Source organism: Rhinoraja longicauda, chromosome 9 (assembly GCF_053455715.1).
Source record: "Rhinoraja longicauda isolate Sanriku21f chromosome 9, sRhiLon1.1, whole genome shotgun sequence".
Lineage (NCBI taxonomy): Eukaryota > Metazoa > Chordata > Chondrichthyes > Rajiformes > Arhynchobatidae > Rhinoraja > Rhinoraja longicauda.
Window position 1 is genome coordinate 67,797,403 of NC_135961.1, and position 11,287 is coordinate 67,808,689.

Sequence of the window (11,287 nt, forward strand, 5' to 3'; positions counted from 1 at the left end):
ACGATCTGCATAGGAAGTGGTAGAGATGGGTAAAATTATAGCATTTAAAACATATTTGGAGAGGTGCATGGATTGGAGAGATATGGGCCAAGCAAAGGCAATTGGGACTAGTTTGGTTGGGCATTTCGAATTGGGCTGTGTAGCTTTATGATTTGAAATGGGATTAGTGCAGGTGGGCAAAAAGGTTGACTTAGAATGTCATAGAGTCAAAGAGCACGGAAATAGGCCCTTTGGTCCAACTTGCCCATGCCCCATCTACAGCAGTCACACCTGCCTGAGTTTGGCCCATGATCCTCTAAACCTAACCTATCCATAGTGGTGGATGGATCATTTCTGTGCTGTTCAACTCTATGACTATCTCTGACCTGTTCAAAAAGAACAATGTGTGTAAACACCTTGTGAACATTCTTTGTTCTGCTTATGCATTACATTTAATTTTGAAACAATCGGAGGAAGGATCACCAAAGTCTAAAATACTATTCCTTTGATCTGCAATTCTACTGTATATAAAAACCGACACTATCTTGCTAAACTAGTGTCGACTTTGATGTGGCATTCAACAAATAAAATGTCAGTATAGGGGGAATATTTTTTTAAATTGTGTAAGCTTCAAAAATAGGTGCAGCATAGTCACAAAACAAGGTTTGATATTTCTATGCTGCATACCTGTTAATATTACCATCTGCTGTACATCTTCATTTTATTAAGTTGTAAACCATTTGTAGGAAAAAAAACTGCAGATGCTGGTTTAAATTGAAGGTAGACACAAAATGCTGGAGTAACTCAGCGGCTCAGGCAGCATCTCTGGAGAGATGGAATGGGTGACGTATCGGGTCGAGACCCTTCTTCAGACTGATGTCATCCAACTACATCCTATCTTTGTCCCGCCCCCTCCCCTGAAATCAGTCTGAAGAAGGGTCTCGACCCGAAACGTCACCCATTCCTTCTCTCCAGAGATGCTGCCTGACCCTCTGAGTTACTCCAGCATTTTGTGTCTACCTTCGGCATCCATTTGTAACATTCACTGAATTTCTCTTGCATTGTGGATGATATGCACAGTTCAGTTTAATGTGGCATAAGGTCAGCATTAATCTGGAGCATGCAATCACTGAAGGCACGTGACATAAAAAGTAAACTTCCTTTCTTTGACAATAAAATTAATTTTTTCATTAACACTGACAAACGATACAATACCAAAACACCAAACCCGAACGCCAAACTTTCTGACTTTCGGGCTACTAGAAGTGTTTATTTTCCCTATTAAAGGGGTCCTAATGACACATCCTGATCAAAATATTTTCTTTTTCCACAACCTGTTTTCTAAAGCTCTTGACCTATGCTACTGGAGCAACTGAATGAACTTTCAGCATTCAAATAAATGACCCACATACATGTATATTCAAACACGGACATTGAAAACGTAGGATCAAACTCCAACTTTTCAGCTAATTTCAGTCCACTCAGCAATGGAGTACTGGCGGTAAGCTTGGTTGCCTCTATTGTATAATGCTTCAGAGTTCCATCCTCAGCTGCAACTTCAATTGTAATTTTATTTACACCTTCGTTAAGGGTAATAGATTTACTCCCAGCAGCACCCTGGAACAAAACAAAACAAAAGTAATAAATTGCAAAATTACAGAATTCTAGGCAGATGATTGCTGTTTTCACATACGCTGACAAGTTGAAAATCAGATACTGGACTCATTACATCAAAACATTGTGCTCCTCCATTAAACCTCTTCAAAGAAGAATATGGAGATTAAATGGACAAATGAAGGACTCATTGTGGTAATGGAGGAGTTTCAGGACAGAAAGGTCGGTATGGGAATGGGAATTAAAATGGACAGCAAGCGGGAGATCCAGCAGGCCTTGACAGACCCAGTGCAAGTATTCGGTGAAACGGTTACCTGATCTATATTCGGTCTCGCCGATGTAAAGGAGACCACATCGGAAGCACAGCAGCAGACGAGGTTTGGAGGCGCATGTGAACCTCTGTTTCACTTGGAATGACTGCTAGGGTTTCTGGATGGAGGTGAGGGAGGAGGTATAGGGACAGGTGTTACATCTCCTGTGGTTGCAAGGAAAAGTACCTGTGGAGAGGGCGGTTTGGGTGGGAAAGGATGAGTGAAAGAAGTTACAAATGAGTTACAAAGTTACAGAGCGAGTGGTCTCTGTGGAAAGTGGAAAGGGATGGGATTGGGAAGATATAACTGGTGGTGGGATCACAGTTGAGATGGCAGAAATGTCAGATTTATGGGTAGAAGGGGCCAGGAAGAAAGGGGGGGGGGAAATGAAAAGGGAAATAAGAGACGGTGATGAATATATTCTGAAAAAGGGTCTTTTTCCTTGCACTAAACATTAAACCTTTTTCAGCACACTGACTGGATAGCACGCCACAAAAAAAGCTTTTCACTGCACCTGCATGAGTAGGTGACGTTTCAGATCGAGACCCTTCAAACTGAGAGGTAGGGGAAAGGGAAACGAGAGATATGGACAGTGATATAGAAAGAAATAAAACAAATGAATGAAAGATATGTAAAAAGTAATGATGATAAGGGGAAAGAGTCCATTTTGTGTATTTGTATGTGTGTTTATAAACATATACCCACATTGAACTTTTTTTTCTAGTTTATTATATTGTTTACAGTGTACTATGTTGTGTTGCTGCAAGTAAGAAATCCATTGTTCTGTCTGGGACATATGACAATAAAACACTATTGACATGTACACAGTGCCCTCCATAATATTTGGGACAAAGACCCATCATTTATTTATTTGCCTCTCTACTCAATAAATTGAGATTTGTAATAGAGAAAAAAAATCACATGTGGTTAAAGTGCACATTTTAATAAAGGGTATTTTTATACATTTTGGTTTCACCATGTTGAAATTACAGCAGTGCTTATACGTAACATAGTCCCCCCATTTCAGGGCACCATAATGTTTGGGACACAGCAATGTCATGTAAATGAAAGTAGTCATGTTTAGTATTTTGTTGCATATCCTTTGCATGCAATGATTGCTTGAAGTCTGAGATTCATGGACATCACCAGTTGCTGGGTGTCTTCTCTGGTGATGCTCTGCCAGGCCTGTATTGCAGCCATCTTTAGCTTATGCTTGATTTGGGGGCTAGTCCCCTTCAGCTTTCTCTTCAGCATATAAAAGGCATGCTCAATTGGGTTCAGATCGGGTGATTGACTTGGCCACTCAAGAATTGACCATTTTTTAGCTTTGAAAAACTCCTTTGTTGCTTTAGCAGTATGTTTGAGATCATTGTCTTGCTGTAGAATGAACCGCCGGCCAATGAGTTTTGAGGCATTTGTTTGAACTTGAACAGATGGGACGTATCTATACACTTCAGAATTCATTATGCTACTACCATCAGCAGTTGTATCATCAATGAAGATAAGTGAGCCAGTTCCTTCAGCAGCCATACATACCCAGGCCATAACACCCCCACCACCGTGTTTCACAGATGAGGTGGTATGCTTTCAATCTTGGGCAGTTCCTTCTCTCCTCAATACTTTGCTCTTGCCATCACTCTGACATAAGTTAATCTTCGTCTCATCTGTCCACAAGACCTTTTTCCAGAACTGTGGTTGCTCTTTTAAGTACTTCTTGGCAAACTGTAACCTAGCCATCCTATTTGTGCGTCTAACTAGTGGTTTGCATCTTGCAGTGTAGCCTCTGTATTTCTGTTCATAAAGTCTTCTGTGGACAATGGTCATTGACAAATCCACACCTGCCTCCTGAAGAGTGTTTCTGATCTGTCGGACAGGTGTTTGGGGATTTTTCTTTATTATAGAGAGAATTCTTCCGTCATCAGCTGTGGCTTCCTTGGCCTGCCTGTCCCTTTGTGATTAGTAAGCTCACCAGTGTTTTCTTTCTTCTTAATGATGTTCCAAACAGTTGATTTTGGTAAGCCTAAGGTTCGGCTGATGTCTCTGACAGTTTTATTCTTGTTTCTCAGTCTCATAATGGCTTCTTTAACTTTCATTGGCCAAACCTTGGTCCTCATGTTGATAAACAGGAATAAAAGTTTCCAAAGATGATGGAAAGACTGGAGGAAAGACTAGGTGCTGAGAGCTCTCTTATACCTGCATTAAGGAGGCAATTAAACATAGCTGAGCAATTACAAACACCTGTGAAGCCATGTGTCCCAAACATTATGGTGCCCTAAAATGGGGGGGGGACTATGTATAATCACAGCTGTCATTTCTACACGGTGAAACTAAAATGTATAAAAATAGCCTTTATTAAAATCTGACAATGTACACTTTAACCATATGTGATTTTTTCTATTACAAATCTCAAACTGTGGAGTTCAGAGTCAAATAAATAAATGATGGTGTTTGTCCCAAACATTGTGGAGGGCATTCCAGCATTTTGTGTCTATCTTTTGTGTGTGTGTATATATATATGTATGTATATAGATATGTGTGTGTGTTCATTTGTGTGTGAGAATGTGTGAGAGAGTGCCTGTGTGAGAGTGCGTGTGTGAGAGTGAGTGTGTGAGAGTGCGTGTGTGAGTGCGTGTGTGAGAGTGCGTGTGTGAGAGTGCGTGTGTGAGAGTGCGTGTGTGAGAGTGCGTGTGTGAGTGTGCGTGTGAGAGTGATATTGTGTATTTGGGAGTGAGAGAATGTGTATGTATGTGTAGGTGTTTGTGTGTGTGTATGAGAGTGTGTGAGAGTGAGAGTGTGTATGTGAGAGTGAGAGAGTGTGTATGTATGTATAGGTGCGTGTGTGTATGAGAGTGTGTGAGTGTGCGAGTGTGTATGTGAGAGTGAGAGTGTGTATGTATGTATAGGTGTGTGTGTGTGTGTGTGTGTGTGTGTGTGTGTGTGTGTGTGTGTGTGTGTGTGTGTGTGTGTGTGTGTGTGTGTGTGTGTGAATGTATAGGTGTATTTATTTCACAAAGTGCTGGAGTAACTCAGCAGGTCAGGCAGCATCTCAGGAGAGAATGTATGTATAGGTGTAGGTGTGTGTGTGTGTGTGTGGGTGAGTGTGCGAGTGAGAGTGTGTATGTATGTATAGGTGTGTGTGTGTATATGAGTGTGTGTGTGTGTGTGTGAGTGTGCGTGTGTATGAGAGTATTTGCGAGTGAGTGTGTATGTGAGAGTGTGTATGTATAGGTGTGTGTGTGTGTGTGTGTGTGTGTGAGTGTGTGTGTGCATGAGAGTATGTGCGAATGAGAGTGTGTATGTGAGAGTGTGTATGTATAGATGTGTGTGTGTGTATATGTATAGGTGTGTGTGTGTATATGTATAGGTGTGTGTGTGTGTGTGTGTGTGTGTGTATGTGTGAGAGTATGTGTGTGTGTGTATAGGTGTGTGCGTGTGTGTGTGTGTATGAGAGTGTGTGTGTGAGTGTGTGTGTATGTGTGAGAGTATGTGTGTGTGTGTGTATAGGTGTGTGCGTGTGTATGTATGTATAGGTGCTGTGTGTGTATATGTATGTATAGGTGTGTGATTGTGTGTGTGTGTGTATAGGTGTGTGTATGTGTATGTATAGGTGTGTGATTGTGTGTGAGAGTGTGTGTGTGTGTGTGTGTGCGAGTGTGCAAGTGTGTGTGTGTGATAGTGTGTATGTATAGGTGTGTGTATATAGGTGTGGGTGTGTGTACACATCTGTCCAGAGTTGCTGCCTAAGTGCTGGAGTAACAGGGCAGCATCTGTGGAGAAGAGTCCACCCACCCACCCACCCACACCCACACACTGCGTTGAGCAGGTCGCGGCCACTCACCTTGACCTGGTAGGAGGCCCCGTTGCTGTTGGGCACCGCGTACACGGTGACCTTCTTCGCCTCCATGCCCACCGTCAGCCTGTACTGGTTGATGTTGGGCTGGAAGGAAGGCTCCAGGGTGCCGGGAGACACCACCAGCTTCTTCAGGTCGCAGTCGTCCATGATGGCGGTGGTGGCGGTGGCGGTGGCGGTGGCGGTGGCGGCGGCGCCTCGGCCCCCCTCACTGTCCCCAACCGACGCCGCCCGCTGTCATGGCAACGGAGGCCTTCCACACCACACTCCCCGGCCCTCGGCTCCCAGCTCCCACCGTAAACCAACCCCGAGCCCACACTTTATTTTTTACCTCAGATTAACACCTCCTTCTCCTCTCCCTTCACTTTCCCTCTTCCCGCGCTTTCTCACACCGCCTCCACCCACACAAATGACTACAACTACCGGCAGCCCTTGCGGCCCCGCGCATGCGCGACAAGGGGTGGGCATCCTCATCTTCATCATCATCCTCATCATCATCCTCATCATCATCCTCATCATCATCCTCATCATCATCCTCATCATCATCCTCATCATCATCCTCATCATCATCCTCATCATCATCCTCATCATCATCCTCATCATCATCCTCATCATCATACTCATCATCATCCTCATCATCATCCTCATCATCATCCTCATCATCATACTCATCATCATCCTCATCATATCATATCATATCATATACATACAGCCGGAAACAGGCCTTTTCGGCCCTCCAAGTCCGTGCCGCCCAGTGATCTCCGTACATTAACACTATCCTACACCCACTAGGGACAATTTTTACATTTACCCAGTCAATTAACCTACATACCTGTACGTCTTTGGAGTGTGGGAGGAAACCGAAGATCTCGGAGTAAACCCACGCAGGTCACGGGGAGAACGTACAAACTCCTTACAGTGCAGCACCCGTAGTCAGGATAGAACCTGAGTCTCCGGCGCTGCATTCGCTGTAAAGCAGCAACTCTACCGCTGCGCTACCATGCCGCCCTATCATCATCATCCTCATCATCATCCTCATCATCATCATCCTCATCATCATCCTCATCATCATCCTCATCATGTGTAAGAAAATAACTGCAGATGCTGGTACAAATCGAAGGTATTTATTTCACAAAATGCTGGAGTAACTCAGCGGGACAGGCAGCATCTCAGGAGAGAAGGAACGGGTGACGTTCCGGGTCGAAACCCTTCTTCAGTCTGAAGAAGTCAGATTTAAGTCCATCCTGCCCTTAAATATACCTGGACTATCTCCGACATCTCCCTCCTGTTTCTGGACCTCACCATCTCCATCACAGGAGACAGACTAGTGACGGACATCTACCACAAACCCACTGACTCGCACAGCTATCTGGACTACACTTCTTCCCACCCGGTCTCCTGCAAAAAGTCTATCCCTTACTCCCAATTCCTCCGTCTACGCCGCATCTGCGCCCGGGATGAGGTGTTTCACACTAGGGCATCAGAGATGTCCTCATTCCTCAGATAAACGGGGCTTCCCCTCTTCCATTATAGGTGAGGCTCTCACTAGGGTCTCTTCTACATCCCGCAGCTCCGCTCTTGCTCCCCCTCCCCCCATTCGTAACAAAGACAGAATCCCCCTCGTTCTCACTTTCCACCCCACCAGCCAGCGTATCCAACAAATCATCCGCCAACATTTCCGTCACCTACAACGGGACCCCACCACTGGCCACATCTTCCCATCCCTTCCCCTTTCTGTGTTCCGCTGAGACCGCTCCCTCCGTAACTCCCAAGTCCACTCATCCCTTCCTACCCAAACCACCCCATCCCTGCAACCGCAGTAGATGTAACACCTGTCCCTTTACCTACCCCCTCAACTCCATCCAAGGACCCAAACAGTCTTTCCAGGTGAGACAGAGGTTGACCTGCACCTCCTCCAACCTCATCTATTGCATCCGTTGCTCTAGTTGTCAACTTTGTTACATCGGCGAAACCAAACGCAAGCTCGGCGATCGTTTCGCTCAACACATTCACTCAGTCCGCGTTAACCAACCTGATCTCCCGGTGGCTGAGCACTTCAACTCCCCCTCCCACTCCCAGTCTGACCTTTCTGTCATGGGCCTCCTCCAGTGCCATAGTGAGGCCCACTGGAAATTGGAGGAACAGCACCTCATATTTCGCCTGGGCAGCTTGCAGCCCAGTGGTATGAACATTGACCTCTCCAACTTTAGATAGTTCCTCTGTCCCTCTCTTCCCCTCCCCCTTCCCAGTTCTCCCTCTATCTTCCTGTCTCCACCTACATCCTTCCTTTGTCCCGCCCCCCTGACATCAGTCTGAAGAAGGGTCTCGACCAGAAACGTCACCCATTCCTTCTCTCCTGAGATGCTGCCTGACCTGCTGAGTTATTCCAGCATTTTGTGAATAAATATCATCCTCATTCTCATCATCCTCATCATCATCATCATCCTTGTCATCTCATCATCATCATATCCTCATCATCATCATCTTCATCATTATCCTCATCCTCATCATCATCATCTCATCATCCTCATCCTCACCATCATCATCATTAGAATTAGAATTAATAAGTTTATTGGCCAAGTATGCATATACAAGGAATGTGCCTTGGTGCTCTGCTCACAGATCACAACACAAACATACAGTTAACAATTAAGAATAAAGCATAAACACATCAAAACAAGAAGGATACACCATCATCCTCATCATCATCATCCTCATCGCCACCATTATCATTATTATCATCATCATCATCATCATGAGATGCAATACCTGTCCCTATACCTCCTCCCTCGACTCTGTCCAGGGGTGACAGTCCTTTCAGGTTAGGCAGAGATTCACTTGCACCTCCTCCAACCTCATCTACTGTATCTGGTGTGCAAGATGTGGACTCTTGTGCATCAGTGAGTCCAATCGTAGACTGGGCTATTGTTTCACTGAACACATTCGCTCAGTCCACCTGCACCTACCTGATCTCCCAGTTGCTAAACACTTTAATCTCCTTCCCATTCCCACACTGACCTTTCTGTCCTAGGTCTCCTCCATTGTCAGAGTGAGGTTAAACGCAAATTGGAGGAACAGCATCTCATATTTCGCTTGGACAGTTTACAGCCCAATGGTATGAATATTAATGTACAATATGAATATTAATTTTTAACTTCAAGTAACCTGGAATTCCCTCTCTCTCTCCATTCGTCCCCCACCCAAGTCCCCCACCCAAGTCCTTTATCATTGTTACTTTTTTGCATATCTGTACCTTTCATTCATTGTTCTTCATCTCTCGATTCCCGTTCCCCTGACCAGTTTGAAGAAGAGTCTAGACCCGAAACAGCCTGTCCCGCTGAGTTACTCTGCCTTTCTGTGTCTATCTTCAGTCAAGAGACTCAAGTCAAGTTAAGAGTGTTTTATTGTCATATGTCCCAGACAGAACAATGAAATCCTTACCTGCACCACCACAACAGAATATGTAAACAAAGAACACTGTAAACAAAATAATAAACGAGAAAAAAAAGTCCAGATCGAGGTTGTGGAGACCAATCAGTCTGAGGAAGGGTCTCAACATGAAACGTCACTCATTCCTTTTCTCCAGAGAAGCTGCCTGTCCCGCTGAGTTACTCCAGCATTTTGTGTCTATCTTCGGTTTAAACCAGCATCTGCAGTTCCTTCCTACACATTTCTTTGGAAAGAAGGAATGGGTGACGTTTCAGGTCAAGACCCTTCTTCAGACTGAGAGTCAGGGGAGAGGAAGACTAGAGATATGTGGAAGGGTAAGGTGTGAAAAGGACAGATCAAAGTAGATGTGATCAAGGAAATGTAGAATGGTTAAAAGTCATGGTTATTCCTGGCCTTCATGTTGACCATGAGCTACAGAATGCTCGCTGATGAACACATCAATCCTTTCATTCGTTGTTCTTTATCTCTCTCTACATCATCGTCTATATCTCTCATTTCCCTTCTCCCTGACTAATCTCCACCCGAAATGTAGTAATAGACAATAGACAATAGGTGCAGGAGGAGGCCATTCAGCCCTTTGAGCCAGCACTGCCATTCAATGTGATCATGGCTGATCATTCTCAATCAGTACCCCGTTCCTGCCTTCTCCCCATACCCCCTGACTCCGCTATCATTAAGAGCTCTACCTAGCTCTCTCTTGAATGCATTCAGAGAATTGGCCTCCGCTGCCTTCTGAGGCAGAGAATTCCACAGATTCACAGCTCTCTGACTGAAAATGTTTTTCCTTATCTCAGTTCTAAATGGCCTACCCCTTATTCTTAAACTGTGGCCCCTTGTTTCCCCCAAAATTGGGAACATGTTTCCTGCCTCTAACGTGTCCAACCCCTTAATAATCTTATACGTTTCGATAAGATCCCCTCTCATCCTTCTAAATTCCAGTGTATACAAGCCTAGTCGCTCCAGTCTTTCAACATATGACAGTCCCGCCATTCCGGGAATTAAACTAGTAAACTTACGCTGCACGCCCTCAATAGCAAGAATATCCTTCCACAAATTTGGAGACCAAAACTGCAAACTTGTAATAATCTGGCTTCCTATTCTAACCACCGAAGTGGATAACCTCACACTTATCCACATTAAACTGCATCTGCCATGCATCCGCCCACTCACACAACCTGTCCAAGACACCCTGCAACCTCATAGCATCTTCCTCACAGTTCACACTAACACCCAGTTTTGTATAAGAAAATAACTGCAGATGCTGGGACAAATCGAAGGTATTTATTCACAAAATGCTGGAGTAACTCAGCAGGTCAGGCAACATCTCAGGAGAGAAGGAATGGGTGACTTTTCTGGTCGAGACCCTTCTTCAGACTGATGTCAGGGGGGCGGGACAAAGGAAGAATATAGGTAGAGACAGGAAGATAGAGGGTGATCGGGAAGGAGGAGGGGAAGAGAGGGGCAGAGGAACTATCTGAAATTGGAGAAGTCGACGTTCATACCACCGTTCATATCAAGCTGCCCAAGCGAAATATGAGGTGCTGTTCCTCCAATATCCGGTGGGCCTCATTATGGCACTGGAGGAGGCCCATGACAGAAAGGTCAGACTGGGAATGGGAGGGGGAGTTGAAGTACTTGGCCACCGGGACACCAGTTTGGCCAAAGTGGACCGAACGCAGGGGTTGAGCGAAGCGATCGCAGAGCCTGTGCTTGGTTTCGCCGATGTAAATAAGATGACATTTGGAGCAGCGGATGCCATAGATGAGGTTGGAGGAGGTGCAGGTGAACCTCTGTCTCACCTGGAAAGACTGTTTGGGTGCTTGGATGGAGTTGAGGGGGGAGGTAAAAGGACAGGTGTTGCATCTCGTTCGTTTGCAGGGGAAAGTGCCCGGGGATGGGGTGCTTTGGGTAGGAAGGGACGCAAGGACCAGGGAGTTACGGAGGGAACGGTCTCTGCGGAACGCAGAGAGGGGAGGGGATGGGAAGATATGGCCAGTGGTGGGGTCTCGTTGTAGGTGACAGAAATGTTGGCTGATGATTTGTTGGATCCGCTGGCTGGTGGGGTGGAAGGTGAGAACGAGGG

The 11,287-nt window shown here is 45.3% G+C and overlaps 1 protein-coding gene across 1 annotated transcript in view; it reads right to left on the reverse strand.

The window, feature by feature from the left end:
- The window catches only part of LOC144597082 (uncharacterized), a 49,787-nt gene extending 40,184 nt beyond the window's left edge, over window positions 1-9,603 (reverse strand). The window contains exons 1-4 of the mRNA XM_078405998.1: window positions 9,598-9,603; window positions 6,191-6,433; window positions 5,743-5,988; window positions 1,392-1,596 (exon numbers count right to left, since the gene is read on the reverse strand). Of these exons, the coding sequence (XP_078262124.1) occupies window positions 1,392-1,596; window positions 5,743-5,988; window positions 6,191-6,433; window positions 9,598-9,603 (700 nt within the window). The remainder of the gene's footprint in view (window positions 1-1,391; window positions 1,597-5,742; window positions 5,989-6,190; window positions 6,434-9,597) is intronic.
- Window positions 9,604-11,287: the final 1,684 nt, after the last annotated feature.